The 18,939-nt window shown below is 42.3% G+C and overlaps 1 protein-coding gene across 1 annotated transcript in view; it reads left to right on the top strand.

The window, feature by feature from the left end:
• The window catches only part of LOC148067977 (ephrin type-A receptor 6-like), a 156,546-nt gene that overhangs the window by 48,836 nt on the left and 88,771 nt on the right, over window positions 1–18,939 (top strand). Inside the window, exon 3 of the mRNA XM_087803628.1 lies at window positions 14,623–15,286. Coding sequence (XP_087659754.1) covers window positions 14,623–15,286 — 664 coding nt within the window. The remainder of the gene's footprint in view (window positions 1–14,622; window positions 15,287–18,939) is intronic.

Genomic DNA, 18,939 nt, shown 5'->3' with positions numbered 1-18,939 from the left:
ATTGAGTAGTTGTGTAGAGTCAAGAGTGTGTTGATATCACAATACAAGGAAACAATATTTAGTGATAGTGTAGTAACAAGTATATATGTGTAGTATTGTCCAGTACTTGACTCTGGTGTTGTGATAGTGTAGTAACAAGGATATATGTGTAGTATTGTCCAGTACTTGACTCAGGTGTTGTGATAGTGTAGTAACAAGTATATATGTGTAGTATTGTCCAGTACTTGACTCTGGTGTTGTGATAGTGTAGTAACAAGTATATATGTGTAGTATTGTCCAGTACTTGACTCTGGTGTTGTGATAGTGTAGTAACAAGTATATATGTGTAGTATTGTCCAGTACTTGACTCTGGTGTTGTGATGTGTAGTAACAAGTATATATGTGTAGTATTGTCCAGTACTTGACTCTGGTGTTGTGATAGTGTAGTAACAAGGATATATGTGTAGTATTGTCCAGTACTTGACTCTGGTGTTGTGATAGTGTAGTAACAAGTATATATGTGTAGTATTGTCCTGTACTTGACTCTGGTGTTGTGATAGTGTAGTAACAAGTATATATGTGTAGTATTGTCCAGTACTTGACTCTGGTGTTGTGATAGTGTAGTAACAAGTATATATGTGTAGTATTGTCCAGTACTTGACTCTGGTGTTGTGATAGTGTAGTAACAAGTATATATGTGTAGTATTGTCCAGTACTTGACTCTGGTGTTGTGATAGTGTAGTAACAAGTATATATGTGTAGTATTGTCCAGTACTTGACTCTGGTGTTGTGATAGTGTAGTAACAAGTATATATGTGTAGTATTGTCCAGTACTTGACTCTGGTGTTGTAGTATTTACAGACCACATGACTCTTGATGAAGTCGTAACTGCTTTCATTTGTTTTCAAACCAAAATATGTCCAAACATCAGCTTTAAAAGCTGCTGGACTCACTGTATCCTCTCGTCCTCAGTCATCATCAGAATCTCACGGGATTAAATTCTTCCAAACATGTACAAAACCCTTGTATATTTGTTTTTATGACCCAAAAAACTGCATCCTTTTATTTTATACACACTTGAAACACAAACCATGAAATGATTTTGCGATAAATACATTTGAAAAGAGATTAATACTGTGTGTAATATGGATGTATTGTCGTCAGAAACACGATGTGTGTATCTTCCATCAGTTGCTTCATCTCAGGTGTGACGTGCAGGTGATTCGTTTCTCATCTCGCTTTAAAGAGAGTCTGGAGGGACGACGACTCTGACGCCGAATACATGAAATATTGGATTCTCTGGTTTTTATTCAAACGCTCTCAGCGATCGCAGTAAACGTCGTGTTTCCAGAGTATTCCAGAGTATTCCAGAGTATTCCAGAGTATTCCAGAGTATTCCAGAGTATTCCAGAGTATTCCAGGTTTAGAGGTTTAGAGGCTCAGGAGAACTGTGTTGAGATACAGAGACGAGGAGAAAGATGGAGGAAATATGTGAGTCATGTGAGGAAGAGAGAAGGAAAAGAGAAGGAAAAGAGAACGAAAAGAGAACGAAAAGAAAATGAAAAGAAAATGAAAAGAGAACGAAAAGAGAACGAAAAGAAAATGAAAAGAGAACGAAAAGAGAACGAAAAGAGAACGAAAAGAAAATGAAAAGAAAATGAAAAGAGAAGGAAAAGAGAACGAAAAGAGAACGAAAAGAGAACGAAAAGAAAATGAAAAGAAAATGAAAAGAGAACGAAAAGAGAACGAAAAGAAAATGAAAAGAGAACGAAAAGAGAACGAAAAGAGAACGAAAAGAGAACGAAAAGAAAATGAAAAGAAAATGAAAAGAGAACAAAAAGAGAACGAAATGAGAACGAAAAGAAAATGAAAAGAAAATGAAAAGAGAACGAAAAGAGAACGAAAAGAGAACGAAAAGAAAATGAAAAGAGAACGAAAAGAGAACGAAAAGAAAATGAAAAGAAAATGAAAAGAGAACGAAAAGAGAACGAAAAGAAAATGAAAAGAGAACGAAAAGAGAACGAAAAGAGAACGAAAAGAAAATGAAAAGAAAATGAAAAGAGAACGAAAAGAGAACGAAAAGAAAATGAAAAGAAAATGAAAAGAAAATGAAAAGAGAACGAAAAGAGAACGAAAAGAAAATGAAAAGAGAACGAAAAGAGAACGAAAAGAGAACGAAAAGAGAACGAAAAGAAAATGAAAAGAAAATGAAAAGAGAACGAAAAGAGAACGAAAAGAAAATGAAAAGAGAACGAAAAGAGAACGAAAAGAGAACGAAAAGAAAATGAAAAGAAAATGAAAAGAGAACGAAAAGAGAACGAAAAGAGAACGAAAAGAAAATTAAAAGAAAATGAAAAGAAAATAAAAAGAGAACGAAAAGAGAACGAAAAGAAAATGAAAAGAAAATTAAAAGAGAACGAAAAGAGAACAAAAAGAAAATGAAAAGAAAATTAAAAGAGAACGAAAAGAGAACAAAAAGAAAATGAAAAAAAGATGAAAAGAGAAGGAAAAGAGAATGAAAAGAGAACAAAAAGAAAATGAAAAGAAAATGAAAAGAAAATGAAAAGAAAATGAAAAGAAAATGAAAAGAGAACGAAAAGAGAAGGAAAAGAGAACAAAAAGAAAATGAAAAGAAAATGAAAAGAAAATGAAAAGAAAATGAAAAGAAAATGAAAAGAGAACGAAAAGAAAATGAAAAGAGAACGAAAAGAGAACAAAAAGAGAACAAAAAGAGAAGGAAACGAGAACGATAAGAGAACGAAAAGAGAACGAAAAGAAGCGACTGACGCTGCAGAACGAGAGGTGTGATGGGAGGATGATCTCGGCTAAGATGGAGGAGAAGAAAAGAAGTAGAAAAATCAGAACTACTACGTAATGGAATGTTTTAAAGTAAATCTGTTTATTTAAAGTTTCTCAACAAAGTCAAGACACTTGACAGTTGAATCTTAATGGAGAAACTCAACTATGAGAAGAAACCTGGAGCAGAACCAGACTCAGGTCGAGGATACTTGTGTATTTCTGTAAGAAAAATAACCTTGAAATTCACAAGAAAACGTTCAGGAATAATGTTGATATTCGCAGAGAGAGCTGGTCATGTGGTCACGGAACCATCTGGATCCTGGAATCTTTGGAAGGATTTGTTACTGACTTGCTCTGGATTTACTGCTTTCAGAAAAAATAGCCAGTGTTTGGTAACATCAGCTCAGTGTTTGGTAACATCAGCTCAGTGTTTGGGAACATCAGCTCAGTGTTTGGGAACATCAGCTCAGTGTTTGGTAACATCAGCTCAGTGTTTGGGAACATCAGCTCAGTGTTTGGTAACATCAGCTCAGTGTTTGGGAACATCAGCTCAGTGTTTGGTAACATCAGCTCAGTGTTTGGGAACATCAGCTCAGTGTTTGGTAACATCAGCTCAGTGTTTGGGAACATCAGCTCAGTGTTTGGTAACATCAGCTCAGTGTTTGGGAACATCAGCTCAGTGTTTGGGAACATCAGCTCAGTGTTTGGTAACATCAGCTCAGTGTTTGGGAACATCAGCTCAGTGTTTGGGAACATCAGCTCAGTGTTTGGGAACATCAGCTCAGTGTTTGGGAACATCAGCTCAGTGTTTGGGAACATCAGCTCAGTGTTTGAGAACATCAGCTCAGGGTTTGAGAGCATCAGCTCAGTGTTTGGGAACATCAGCTCAGTGTTTGGGAACATCAGCTCAGTGTTTGGTAACATCAGCTCAGTGTTTGGGAACATCAGCTCAGTGTTTGGGAACATCAGCTCAGTGTTTGGTAACATCAGCTCAGTGTTTGGGAACATCAGCTCAGTGTTTTGGGAACATCAGCTCAGTGTTTGGGAACATCAGCTCAGTGTTTGGGAACATCAGCTCAGTGTTTGGGAACATCAGCTCAGTGTTTGAGAACATCAGCTCAGGGTTTGAGAGCATCAGCTCAGTGTTTGGGAACATCAGCTCAGTGTTTGGTAACATCAGCTCAGTGTTTGGTAACATCAGCTCAGTGTTTGGTAACATCAGCTCAGTGTTTGGGAACATCAGCTCGGTGTTTTGGTAACATCAGCTCAGTGTTTGGTAACATCAGCTCAGTGTTTGGGAACATCAGCTCAGTGTTTGGGAACATCAGCTCAGTGTTTGGGAACATCAGCTCAGTGTTTGGGAACATCAGCTCAGGGTTTGAGAACATCAGCTCAGGGTTTGAGAGCATCAGCTCAGTGTTTGGGAACATCAGCTCAGTGTTTGGTAACATCAGCTCAGTGTTTGGTAACATCAGCTCAGTGTTTGGGAACATCAGCTCGGTGTTTGGGAACATCAGCTCAGTGTTTGGTAACATCAGCTCAGTGTTTGGTAACATCAGCTCAGGGTTTGGGAACATCAGCTCAGTTTTTGGTAACATCAGCTCAGTGTTTGGGAACATCAGCTCAGTGTTTGGTAACATCAGCTCAGTGTTTGGTAACATCAGCTCAGTGTTTGGGAACATCAGCTCAGTGTTTGGTAACATCAGCTCAGTGTTTGGGAACATCAGCTCAGTGTTTGGGAACATCAGCTCAGTGTTTGGTAACATCAGCTCAGTGTTTGGGAACATCAGCTCAGTGTTTGGGAACATCAGCTCAGTGTTTGGTAACATCAGCTCAGTGTTTGGTAACATCAGCTCAGTGTTTGGGAACATCAGCTCAGTGTTTGGGAACATCAGCTCAGTGTTTGGGAACATCAGCTCAGTGTTTGGTAACATCAGCTCAGTGTTTGGGAACATCAGCTCAGTGTTTGGGAACATCAGCTCAGTGTTTGGTAACATCAGCTCAGTGTTTGGGAACATCAGCTCAGTGTTTGGGAACATCAGCTCAGTGTTTGGGAACATCAGCTCAGTGTTTGGGAACATCAGCTCAGTGTTTGGGAACATCAGCTCAGTGTTTGAGAACATCAGCTCAGGGTTTGAGAGCATCAGCTCAGTGTTTGGGAACATCAGCTCAGTGTTTGGGAACATCAGCTCAGTGTTTGGTAACATCAGCTCAGTGTTTGGGAACATCAGCTCAGTGTTTGGGAACATCAGCTCAGTGTTTGGTAACATCAGCTCAGTGTTTGGGAACATCAGCTCAGTGTTTTGGGAACATCAGCTCAGTGTTTGGGAACATCAGCTCAGTGTTTGGGAACATCAGCTCAGTGTTTGAGAACATCAGCTCAGGGTTTGAGAGCATCAGCTCAGTGTTTGGGAACATCAGCTCAGTGTTTGGGAACATCAGCTCAGTGTTTGGTAACATCAGCTCAGTGTTTGGTAACATCAGCTCAGTGTTTGGTAACATCAGCTCAGTGTTTGGGAACATCAGCTCGGTGTTTTGGTAACATCAGCTCAGTGTTTGGTAACATCAGCTCAGTGTTTGGGAACATCAGCTCAGTGTTTGGGAACATCAGCTCAGTGTTTGGGAACATCAGCTCAGTGTTTGGGAACATCAGCTCAGGGTTTGAGAACATCAGCTCAGGGTTTGAGAGCATCAGCTCAGTGTTTGGGAACATCAGCTCAGTGTTTGGTAACATCAGCTCAGTGTTTGGTAACATCAGCTCAGTGTTTGGGAACATCAGCTCGGTGTTTGGGAACATCAGCTCAGTGTTTGGTAACATCAGCTCAGTGTTTGGTAACATCAGCTCAGGGTTTGGGAACATCAGCTCAGTTTTTGGTAACATCAGCTCAGTGTTTGGGAACATCAGCTCAGTGTTTTAGAACATCAGCTCAGTGTTTGGTAACATCAGCTCAGTGTTTGGTAACATCAGCTCAGTGTTTGGTAACATCAGCTCAGTGTTTGGGAACATCAGCTCAGTGTTTGGTAACATCAGCTCAGTGTTTGGTAACATCAGCTCAGTGTTTGGGAACATCAGCTCAGTGTTTGGGAACATCAGCTCAGTGTTTGGTAACATCAGCTCAGTGTTTGGTAACATCAGCTCAGTGTTTGGGAACATCAGCTCAGTGTTTGGGAACATCAGCTCAGTGTTTGGGAACATCAGCTCAGTGTTTGGTAACATCAGCTCAGTGTTTGGGAACATCAGCTCAGTGTTTGGGAACATCAGCTCAGTGTTTGGTAACATCAGCTCAGTGTTTGGGAACATCAGCTCAGTGTTTGGGAACATCAGCTCAGTGTTTGGGAACATCAGCTCAGTGTTTGGGAACATCAGCTCAGTGTTTGGGAACATCAGCTCAGTGTTTGAGAACATCAGCTCAGGGTTTGAGAGCATCAGCTCAGTGTTTGGGAACATCAGCTCAGTGTTTGGTAACATCAGCTCAGTGTTTGGTAACATCAGCTCAGTGTTTGGGAACATCAGCTCAGTGTTTGGGAACATCAGCTCAGTGTTTGGTAACATCAGCTCAGTGTTTGGTAACATCAGCTCAGTGTTTGGGAACATCAGCTCAGTGTTTGGGAACATCAGCTCAGTGTTTGGTAACATCAGCTCAGTGTTTGGGAACATCAGCTCAGTGTTTTGGGAACATCAGCTCAGTGTTTGGGAACATCAGCTCAGTGTTTGGGAACATCAGCTCAGTGTTTGGGAACATCAGCTCAGTGTTTGAGAACATCAGCTCAGGGTTTGAGAGCATCAGCTCAGTGTTTGGGAACATCAGCTCAGTGTTTGGGAACATCAGCTCAGTGTTTGGTAACATCAGCTCAGTGTTTGGTAACATCAGCTCAGTGTTTGGTAACATCAGCTCAGTGTTTGGGAACATCAGCTCGGTGTTTTGGTAACATCAGCTCAGTGTTTGGTAACATCAGCTCAGTGTTTGGGAACATCAGCTCAGTGTTTGGGAACATCAGCTCAGTGTTTGGTAACATCAGCTCAGTGTTTGGGAACATCAGCTCAGTGTTTGGGAACATCAGCTCAGTGTTTGGTAACATCAGCTCAGTGTTTGGGAACATCAGCTCAGTGTTTGGGAACATCAGCTCAGTGTTTGGGAACATCAGCTCAGTGTTTGGGAACATCAGCTCAGTGTTTGGGAACATCAGCTCAGTGTTTGAGAACATCAGCTCAGGGTTTGAGAGCATCAGCTCAGTGTTTGGGAACATCAGCTCAGTGTTTGGGAACATCAGCTCAGTGTTTGGTAACATCAGCTCAGTGTTTGGGAACATCAGCTCAGTGTTTGGGAACATCAGCTCAGTGTTTGGTAACATCAGCTCAGTGTTTGGGAACATCAGCTCAGTGTTTTGGGAACATCAGCTCAGTGTTTGGGAACATCAGCTCAGTGTTTGGGAACATCAGCTCAGTGTTTGGGAACATCAGCTCAGTGTTTGAGAACATCAGCTCAGGGTTTGAGAGCATCAGCTCAGTGTTTGGGAACATCAGCTCAGTGTTTGGGAACATCAGCTCAGTGTTTGGTAACATCAGCTCAGTGTTTGGTAACATCAGCTCAGTGTTTGGTAACATCAGCTCAGTGTTTGGGAACATCAGCTCGGTGTTTTGGTAACATCAGCTCAGTGTTTGGTAACATCAGCTCAGTGTTTGGGAACATCAGCTCAGTGTTTGGGAACATCAGCTCAGTGTTTGGGAACATCAGCTCAGTGTTTGGGAACATCAGCTCAGTGTTTGGGAACATCAGCTCAGAGTTTGGGAACATCAGCTCAGTGTTTGGGAACATCAGCTCAGTGTTTGGGAACATCAGCTCAGGGTTTGGGAACATCAGCTCAGTGTTTGGGAACATCAGCTCAGTGTTTGAGAACATCAGCTCAGGGTTTGAGAGCATCAGCTCAGTGTTTGGGAACATCAGCTTGGTGTTTGGGAACATCAGCTCAGTGTTTGGTAACATCAGCTCAGTGTTTGGTAACATCAGCTCAGTGTTTGGTAACATCAGCTCAGTGTTTGGGAACATCAGCTCGGTGTTTTGGTAACATCAGCTCAGTGTTTGGTAACATCAGCTCAGTGTTTGGGAACATCAGCTCGGTGTTTTGGTAACATCAGCTCAGTGTTTGGGAACATCAGCTCGGTGTTTGGGAACATCAGCTCAGTGTTTGGTAACATCAGCTCAGTGTTTGGGAACATCAGCTCAGTGTTTGGTAACATCAGCTCAGTGTTTGGGAACATCAGCTCAGTGTTTGGGAACATCAGCTCAGTGTTTGAGAACATCAGCTCAGGGTTTGAGAGCATCAGCTCAGTTTTTGGGAACATCAGCTCAGTGTTTGGGAACATCAGCTCAGGGTTTGGGAACATCAGCTCAGTGTTTGGGAACATCATCTCAGTGTTTGAGAACATCAGCTCAGGGTTGAGAGCATCAGCTCAGTTTTTGGGAACATCAGCTAAGTGTTTGGGAACATCAGCTCAGTGTTTTGGGAACATCAGCTCAGGGTTTGAGAGCATCAGCTCAGTGTTTGGGAACATCAGCTCAGTGTTTGGGAACATCAGCTCAGTGTTTGGGAACATCAGCTCAGTGTTTGGTAACATCAGCTCAGTGTTTGGGAACATCAGCTCAGTAAGTAAGTAAGTAAGTAATATATATTTATATAGCGCTTTTCGAGACCAGTGTTTGGTAACATCAGCTCAGTGTTTGGGAACATCAGCTCAGTGTTTGGTAACATCAGCTCAGTGTTTGGGAACATCAGCTCAGTGTTTGGTAACATCAGCTCAGTGTTTGAGAACATCAGCTCAGTGTTTGGTAACATCAGCTCAGTGTTTGGTAACATCAGCTCAGTGTTTGGTAACATCAGCTCAGTGTTTGGTAACATCAGCTCAGTGTTTGGGAACATCAGCTCGGTGTTTGGAAACATCAGCTCAGTGTTTGGTAACATCAGCTCAGTGTTTGGTAACATCAGCTCAGTGTTTGGTAACATCAGCTCAGGGTTTGGGAACATCAGCTCAGTGTTTGGTAACATCAGCTCAGTGTTTGGGAACATCAGCTCAGTGTTTTAGAACATCAGCTCAGTGTTTGGGAACATCAGCTCAGTGTTTTAGAACATCAGCTCAGTGTTTGCTAACATCAGCTCAGTGTTTGGTAACATCAGCTCAGTGTTTGGTAACATCAGCTCAGTGTTTGGTAACATCAGCTCAGTGTTTGGTAACATCAGCTCGGTGTTTTGGTAACATCAGCTCAGTGTTTGGGAACATCAGCTTAGTGTTTGGTAACATCAGCTCGGTGTTTTGGTAACATCAGCTCAGTGTTTGGGAACATCAGCTCAGTGTTTGGTAACATCAGCTCAGTGTTTGGTAACATCAGCTCAGTGTTTGGTAACATCAGCTCGGTGTTTTGGTAACATCAGCTCAGTGTTTGGGAACATCAGCTCAGTGTTTTAGAACATCAGCTCAGTGTTTGCTAACATCAGCTCAGTGTTTGGTAACATCAGCTCAGAGTTTGGGAACATCAGCTCAGTGTTTGGGAACATCAGCTCAGGGTTTGGGAACATCAGCTCAGTGTTTGGGAACATCAGCTCAGTGTTTGAGAACATCAGCTCAGGGTTTGAGAGCATCAGCTCAGTGTTTGGGAACATCAGCTTGGTGTTTGGGAACATCAGCTCAGTGTTTGGTAACATCAGCTCAGTGTTTGGTAACATCAGCTCAGTGTTTGGTAACATCAGCTCAGTGTTTGGGAACATCAGCTCGGTGTTTTGGTAACATCAGCTCAGTGTTTGGTAACATCAGCTCAGTGTTTGGGAACATCAGCTCGGTGTTTTGGTAACATCAGCTCAGTGTTTGGGAACATCAGCTCGGTGTTTGGGAACATCAGCTCAGTGTTTGGTAACATCAGCTCAGTGTTTGGGAACATCAGCTCAGTGTTTGGTAACATCAGCTCAGTGTTTGGGAACATCAGCTCAGTGTTTGGGAACATCAGCTCAGTGTTTGAGAACATCAGCTCAGGGTTTGAGAGCATCAGCTCAGTTTTTGGGAACATCAGCTAAGTGTTTGGGAACATCAGCTCAGGGTTTGGGAACATCAGCTCAGGGTTTGAGAGCATCAGCTCAGTTTTTGGGAACATCAGCTAAGTGTTTGGGAACATCAGCTCAGGGTTTGGGAACATCAGCTCAGTGTTTGGGAACATCAGCTCAGTGTTTGGGAACATCAGCTCAGTGTTTGAGAACATCAGCTCAGGGTTTGAGAGCATCAGCTCAGTGTTTGGGAACATCAGCTCAGTGTTTGGGAACATCAGCTCAGTGTTTGGGAACATCAGCTCAGTGTTTGGTAACATCAGCTCAGTGTTTGGTAACATCAGCTCAGTGTTTGGTAACATCAGCTCAGTGTTTGGGAACATCAGCTCGGTGTTTTGGTAACATCAGCTCAGTGTTTGGTAACATCAGCTCAGTGTTTGGGAACATCAGCTCGGTGTTTTGGTAACATCAGCTCAGTGTTTGGGAACATCAGCTCGGTGTTTGGGAACATCAGCTCAGTGTTTGGTAACATCAGCTCAGTGTTTGGTAACATCAGCTCAGTGTTTGGGAACATCAGCTCAGTGTTTGGGAACATCAGCTCAGTGTTTGGTTACATCAGCTCAGTGTTTGGGAACATCAGCTCAGTGTTTGGGAACATCAGCTCAGGGTTTGGGAACATCAGCTCAGTGTTTGGGAACATCAGCTCAGTGTTTGGGAACATCAGCTCAGTGTTTGGGAACATCAGCTCAGGGTTTGAGAGCATCAGCTCAGTTTTTGGGAACATCAGCTCAGTGTTTTGGGAACATCAGCTCAGGGTTTGAGAGCATCAGCTCAGTGTTTGGGAACATCAGCTCAGTGTTTGGTAACATCAGCTCAGTGTTTGGTAACATCAGCTCAGTGTTTGGTAACATCAGCTCAGTGTTTGGGAACATCAGCTCGGTGTTTGGAAACATCAGCTCAGTGTTTGGTAACATCAGCTCAGTGTTTGGGAACATCAGCTCGGTGTTTTGGTAACATCAGCTCAGTGTTTGGGAACATCAGCTCGGTGTTTGGGAACATCAGCTCAGTGTTTGGTAACATCAGCTCAGTGTTTGGTAACATCAGCTCAGTGTTTGGGAACATCAGCTCAGTGTTTGGGAACATCAGCTCAGTGTTTGGTTACATCAGCTCAGTGTTTGGGAACATCAGCTCAGTGTTTGGGAACATCAGCTCAGGGTTTGGGAACATCAGCTCAGTGTTTGGGAACATCAGCTCAGTGTTTGGGAACATCAGCTCAGTGTTTGGGAACATCAGCTCAGGGTTTGAGAGCATCAGCTCAGTTTTTGGGAACATCAGCTCAGTGTTTTGGGAACATCAGCTCAGGGTTTGAGAGCATCAGCTCAGTGTTTGGGAACATCAGCTCAGTGTTTGGTAACATCAGCTCAGTGTTTGGTAACATCAGCTCAGTGTTTGGTAACATCAGCTCAGTGTTTGGGAACATCAGCTCGGTGTTTGGAAACATCAGCTCAGTGTTTGGTAACATCAGCTCAGTGTTTGGTAACATCAGCTCAGTGTTTGGTAACATCAGCTCAGGGTTTGGGAACATCAGCTCAGTGTTTGGTAACATCAGCTCAGTGTTTGGGAACATCAGCTCAGTGTTTTAGAACATCAGCTCAGTGTTTGGGAACATCAGCTCAGTGTTTTAGAACATCAGCTCAGTGTTTGGTAACATCAGCTCAGTGTTTGGGAACATCAGCTCAGTGTTTGGTAACATCAGCTCAGTGTTCGGTAACATCAGCTCAGTTTTTGGTAACATCAGCTCAGTGTTTGGTAACATCAGCTCGGTGTTTTGGTAACATCAGCTCAGTGTTTGGGAACATCAGCTTAGTGTTTGGTAACATCAGCTCAGTGTTTGGTAACATCAGCTCAGTGTTTGGTAACATCAGCTCAGTGTTTGGGAACATCAGCTCAGTGTTTGGTAACATCAGCTCAGTGTTTGGGAACATCAGCTCGGTGTTTGGGAACATCAGCTCAGTGTTTGGTAACATCAGCTCAGTGTTTGGGAACATCAGCTCGGTGTTTGGGAACATCAGCTCAGTGTTTGGTAACATCAGCTCAGTGTTTGGGAACATCAGCTCAGTGTTTGGGAACATCAGCTCAGTGTTTGGGAACATCAGCTCAGTGTTTGGGAACATCAGCCCAGTGTTTGGGAACATCAGCTCAGAGTTTGGGAACATCAGCTCAGTGTTTGGGAACATCAGCTCAGTGTTTGGGAACATCAGCTCAGTGTTTGGGAACATCAGCTCAGGGTTTGGGAACATCAGCTCAGTGTTTGGGAACATCAGCTCAGTGTTTGAGAACATCAGCTCAGGGTTTGAGAGCATCAGCTCAGTGTTTGGGAACATCAGCTTGGTGTTTGGGAACATCAGCTCAGTGTTTGGTAACATCAGCTCAGTGTTTGGTAACATCAGCTCAGTGTTTGGTAACATCAGCTCAGTGTTTGGGAACATCAGCTCGGTGTTTTGGTAACATCAGCTCAGTGTTTGGTAACATCAGCTCAGTGTTTGGGAACATCAGCTCGGTGTTTTGGTAACATCAGCTCAGTGTTTGGGAACATCAGCTCGGTGTTTGGGAACATCAGCTCAGTGTTTGGTAACATCAGCTCAGTGTTTGGGAACATCAGCTCAGTGTTTGGTAACATCAGCTCAGTGTTTGAGAACATCAGCTCAGGGTTTGAGAGCATCAGCTCAGTGTTTGGGAACATCAGCTCAGTGTTTGGGAACATCAGCTCAGTGTTTGAGAACATCAGCTCAGGGTTTGAGAGCATCAGCTCAGGGTTTGGGAACATCAGCTCAGTGTTTGGGAACATCAGCTCAGTGTTTGGTAACATCAGCTCAGTGTTTGGTAACATCAGCTCAGTGTTTGGTAACATCAGCTCAGTGTTTGGGAACATCAGCTCGGTGTTTTGGTAACATCAGCTCAGTGTTTGGTAACATCAGCTCAGTGTTTGGGAACATCAGCTCGGTGTTTTGGTAACATCAGCTCAGTGTTTGGGAACATCAGCTCGGTGTTTGGGAACATCAGCTCAGTGTTTGGTAACATCAGCTCAGTGTTTGGTAACATCAGCTCAGTGTTTGGGAACATCAGCTCGGTGTTTGGGAACATCAGCTCAGTGTTTGGTTACATCAGCTCAGTGTTTGGGAACATCAGCTCAGTGTTTGGGAACATCAGCTCAGGGTTTGGGAACATCAGCTCAGTGTTTGGGAACATCAGCTCAGTGTTTGGGAACATCAGCTCAGTGTTTGGGAACATCAGCTCAGGGTTTGAGAGCATCAGCTCAGTTTTTGGGAACATCAGCTCAGTGTTTTGGGAACATCAGCTCAGGGTTTGAGAGCATCAGCTCAGTGTTTGGGAACATCAGCTCAGTGTTTGGGAACATCAGCTCAGGGTTTGAGAGCATCAGCTCAGTGTTTGGGAACATCAGCTCAGTGTTTTGGGAACATCAGCTCAGTGTTTGGGAACATCAGCTCAGTGTCGGGAACATCAGCTCAGTGTTTGGGAACATCAGCTGCACAAGTCTCTGGTGACAACTTTCAATTTGCTCGTTTAAACATTATTAACGAGTCTGACACGAGAAAAAATGGCTTCGGACGTAAATAAACGATGTTTGTTTACGAGTCGCTTCAGTTCGTGATGTTGATGGACTTTTAAACACGACCTTCAGACCTCAGTGTTGGATGTGATGGACGACGATCCTGACGCCGCAGTGAAGGAACATCTGCCAGAGAACTTGTCGCTGGAAATGAAAGCGTTCTGTGCAGTGAAGGCTCTGATCTCAAGTCACGTTCAAACAGTTTCAGATGAGAAGCTTCAACTAGTGTCTTGTGTAGCCATTAGCTCAGCTGTCGATGATGTGTGTGTTGATCCAAATAACTGATCAAATATTAACTATTAGGCTCAGAACCTTCATCTCTTTCTTCTTCTCTTTCAACGTCCTCTGATCTGTCACTTAATGTCGTTAAAGTGTTGACGACTCGTGTGAACACAGCACTCTGAGAGCGCATACCTCTGCCAAGCAGCTCTAATGAACCAGATGAACCAGTTCATTTATCAGAACAGCTGCTTGAGTTTTTACTGAACGAAATGAATGAATAAAGTTTTCCGAGTCGAGTAGAATTATTTTCTATTTCTATCTATCTATGTTTATTCGTCTTATTTATGTTAATTTATTCAGATTCACAACGAGATTCGAGGTCAAGTCGCGACACTAGAGAAACACGTGAGCGTCGACCTCTGACCTCGTCTGACCTGAGCGTCGACCTCTGACCTCGTCTGAACTGAGAGTCGACCTCTGACCTCGTCTGAACTGAGAGTCGACCTCTGACCTCGTCCCACCTGAGAGTCGACCTCTGACCTCGTCTCACCTGAGAGTCGACCTCTGACCTCATCTGACCTGAGCATCGACCTCTGACCTCGTCTGACCTGAGCGTCGACCTCTGACCTCGTTTGACCTGAGCGTCGACCTCTGACCTCGTCTGACCTGAGAGTCGACGACATTTACGTCGTTCAGTCGAGGACTTCAGTCGATGAACCTTGACCTTCACAGCGACAAACACTTTGATTGTAAATACTTTATTTAACTTTGAACGTTTACGAAGATGGATTCAAGTCGACATTAGGAGCAAATAACATTATTTCTTGTAGCTTTTCGTTTTCATTAAACTACTGAAATGTAATCGGACTCGGTTCTGGTTCTGGTTCTGGTTCTGGTTCTGGTTCTGGTTCTGGTTCTGGTTCTGGTTCTGGTTCTGACGTGAAAACTCTTCTTCCCAGTGGGACGCGATCACAGAGATGGACGAGCACAACAGGCCCATCCACACCTTCCAGGTGTGCAACGTGATGGAACCCAACCAGAACAACTGGCTGCGCTCCAACTGGATCTCCCGCCAGGCGGCCCAGAAGGTCTACGTGGAGCTTCGCTTCACCCTGCGCGACTGCAACTCCATCCCCTGGGTCTCGGGGACCTGCAAGGAGACCTTCAACCTGTTCTACCACGAGACGGACGAGACCCACGGCCTCAAGTTCAGGCCCGTCCACTTCACCAAGATCGACACCATCGCCGCCGACGAGAGCTTCACGCAGATGGACCTGGGCGACCGGATCCTGAAGCTCAACACGGAGGTGCGCGAGGTGGGTCCTCTGACCGGGAAGGGCTTCCACCTGGCCTTCCAGGACATCGGCGCCTGCATCGCCCTGGTGTCCGTGAGGGTGTACTACAAGAAGTGTCCGCACACCGTGAGGAACCTGGCCTCCTTCCCCGACACGGTGCCTCGCGTGGACTCGTCCTCGCTGGTGGAGGTCAGGGGGTCGTGCGTGGACCACGCCCAGGAGCGAGACCCGCCCAAGCTGTTCTGCGGCGCCGACGGAGACTGGCTGGTGCCGCTGGGAAGCTGCGTCTGCAGCGTGGGGTACGAGGAGGTCGAGGGGTCGTGTCTCGGTGAGTCTCTGATGACCTCCATTCTTTTGGTCACGTTTTAAAAAACGTGTGTTTGTGTGTGTGTGTGTGTGTGTTTGTTTGTTTGTTTGTGTGTGTGTGTTTGTTTGTTTGTTTGTTTGTGTGTGTGTGTGTGTGTGTGTGTGTGTTTGTTTGTGTGTGTTTGTTTGTGTGTGTGTGTGTGTTTGTTTGTTTGTTTGTGTGTGTGTGTTTGTTTGTTTGTTTGTTTGTGTGTGTGTGTGTGTGTGTGTGTGTTTGTTTGTGTGTGTTTGTTTGTGTGTGTGTGTGTGTTTGTTTGTTTGTTTGTGTGTGTGTGTTTGTTTGTTTGTTTGTGTGTGTGTGTGTGTGTGTGTGTGTGTTTGTTTGTTTGTGTGTGTGTGTGTGTGTTTGTTTGTGTGTGTGTGTGTGTGTGTGTTTGTTTGTGTGTGTGTGTGTGTTTTTTTGTGTGTGTGTGTGTGTGTTTGTGTGTGTGTGTGTGTGTTTGTTTGTGTGTGTGTGTGTGTGTTTGTTTGTGTGTGTGTGTGTGTTTGTTTGTGTGTGTGTGTGTGTTTGTTTGTGTGTGTGTGTGTGTGTGTGTTTGTGTGTGTGTGTGTATGTGTGTGTGTGTGTTTGTGTGTGTGTGTGTGTGTGTGTTTGTTTGTGTGTGTGTGTGTGTGTGTGTGTGTGTGTGTGTGTGTGTGTGTGTGTGTGTGTGTGTGTGTGTGTGTGTGTGTGTGTGTGTGTGTGTGTGTGTGTGTGTGTGTGTGTGTGTGTGTGTGTGTGTGTGTGTGTGTGTGTGTGTGTGTGTGTGTGTGTGTGTGTGTGTGTGTGTGTGTGTGTGTGTGTGTGTGTGTGTGTGTGTGTGTTTGTTTGTGTGTGTTTGTTAACCTGCTACACAAGACAAATCCAAACCTGTGCTATCTTAGAGTGGAGAGTTATGTTGATAACCTGAGGCTCCACTGACGGATGATGTTCAAAGTGTTTGTGACGACTGTGGTTTAGATTCTTCTCTCATCCATCTTCTCATCCATCATCTCATCCATCCTCTCATCCATCTTCTGTCCATCATCTCCGGAGCTTTCAATTGATCCGTGTAAAAAGCAGATGCAATACATTTTAAACTTTCAATTCATCATTTTTAGCATCGACTTATTTCCTTATTTTTAACAGATGGAATGAAGAGATTAATGTTCAAATGATTAAAATGACCAACAATGTTCCTTCAGTTTCTTCTTCTTGTTCTACAATATCAAGTAAACACCAGTAATTATTGATCACTTCTGTGGACAAACGATACTTTTGTCCGGTTTGATAGAAAACTTTATTTATTTTATTTTCACACAAAGCTGTGACGTCACTTCCTCTCGTCCAGAGTTTCATTTCCTGCTCGTCTCCGGCTGTAGAAGAAGAAGAAGAAGAAGAAAACCAGTGTGTGCGTGTGCACGTGTGCGCGTGTGCACGTGTGTGCGTGTGCACGTGTGCACGTGTGCGCGTGTGCGTGTGTGCGTGTGCACGTGTGCACGTGTGTGCGTGTGCACGTACATGTTCCGTACACAATATAAAACATGAAATCATCATTTTTCTTCCACATTTGCCACAAAGTTGTTATTTTGGCAAAAACCACAGTAAATAAATATGATCGTGAGTCGAATCCATTGATTCTATTTATTTTCTCTTTAAGTTCAACTAATGTGCTGATTTAAGTGTGTCTTAAATTGTTCTGGGACCTCTATCATACTCTATTATAATATATTATACTCTATTATACTCTTTTATATTCTATTATACTCTATTATACTCTATTATACTCTATCATACTCTATTATACTCTATTATACTCTATCATACTCTATCATACTCTATTATATTCTAGTGTACTCTATTATATTCTATTATACTAAATTATACTCATTTATACTCAATTATACTAAATTATACTAAATTATACTAAATTATACTCTATTATACTATATTATAGTCTATTATACTCTATTATACTCTAGTATACTCTATTATACTCTATCATACTCTATTATATTCTAGTGTACTCTATTATACTATATTATACTCTATTATACTCTATTATACTCTATTATACTCTATCATACTCTATCATACTCTATCATACTCTATTATATTCTACTGTACTCTATTATACTATATTATACTATATTATACTATATTATACTATATTATACTATATTATACTCTATTATACTCTATTATACTCTATCATACTCTATCATACGCTATCATACTGTATTATATTCTATTATACTCTATTATATTCTATTATACTCTATTATACTCTATTATATTCTATTATACTTTATGTTATTCTATTATATTCTATTATACTAAATTATACTCTATTATATTATACTATACTCTATTATTCTCTATTATACTCTATTATATTCTATTATACTTTATGTTATTATATTATATTATATTATACTAAATTATACTCTATTATATTATACTATACTCTATTATACTCGGCAGTTTATTTTTGCACAAAACTCTATTTTAATAAAGATGTTTACATAAGAAAATACACTGAAGCTCCGCCCACTAAAATGTGCTTCTTGAAGTTATCCAAGAAGACACGCCCACGTGTGAGAACAATATATTGATCACTTTCATTTGATCAATGTGTGAGAACAATGTATTGATCACTTTCATATGATCAATGTGTGAGAACAATATATTGATCACTTTCATTTGATCAATGTGTGAGAACAATATATTGATCACTTTCATATGATCAATGTGTGAGAACAATATATTGATCACTTTCATATGATCAATGTGTGAGAACAATATATTGATCACTTTCATTTGATCAATGTGTGAGAACAATATATTTATCACTTTCATTTGATCAATGTGTGAGAACAATATATTGATCACTTTCATATGATCAATGTGTGAGAACAATATATTGATCACTTTCATATGATCAATGTGTGAGAACAATATATTGATCACTTTCATTTGATCAATGTGTGAGAACTACGTATTGATCACTTTCATTTGATCAATGTGTGAGAACTACGTATTGATCACTTTCATTTGATCAATGTGTGAGAACAATATATTGATCACTTTCATTTGATCAATGTGTGAGAACAATGTATTGATCACGATCACTTCCATAGACACGTTCAGAGACATTTTTCAAAAAGCATTGTGTGTTTGTCGATTTATTCACTCGTTATCCAGGAAAACAAACTATTGTCGATCGAACAGACGAGACGAGGTCGAGGTTGATCTTATTTATACGAACTTGAACGTCTGTGTCGTTATTGATCATTTAAATAAGCGTCAACACAACGAGAGTTAGAGCGAGTCGTGTTGAGAGCTTAAAGCTTTTTACTTGTACAAGGAGAGATAAAACAGAAGCTTCTCATAGAATGTTTGACTCTGAAGCGAGAAGTGTTTTGTTCGTTTAGACTCGATCGTAAGTTATTGATGATCAAGAACGAAGCTGCTCGTCAATGCTTTGAAATAACGACTGATGAACGTGTTCGAACGTGTGGTCGAGTCTCAACTCAACACACTCATCAGATCTTCATGTTGAAGTGAAACACAAACAACACAATCACAAAACTGAGTGTTTTTAAATTCCAGCTTCAGACACAGAGACTCTCTGGCAGATCTGAGGACAGTTCAAG

The sequence above is a fragment of the Callionymus lyra genome, chromosome 12 (genome assembly GCF_982586985.1).
Source record: "Callionymus lyra chromosome 12, fCalLyr1.hap1.1, whole genome shotgun sequence".
In the NCBI taxonomy this organism is placed as follows: Eukaryota; Metazoa; Chordata; class Actinopteri; order Syngnathiformes; family Callionymidae; genus Callionymus; species Callionymus lyra.
This window is presented reverse-complemented; position numbering and strand designations above follow the sequence as displayed.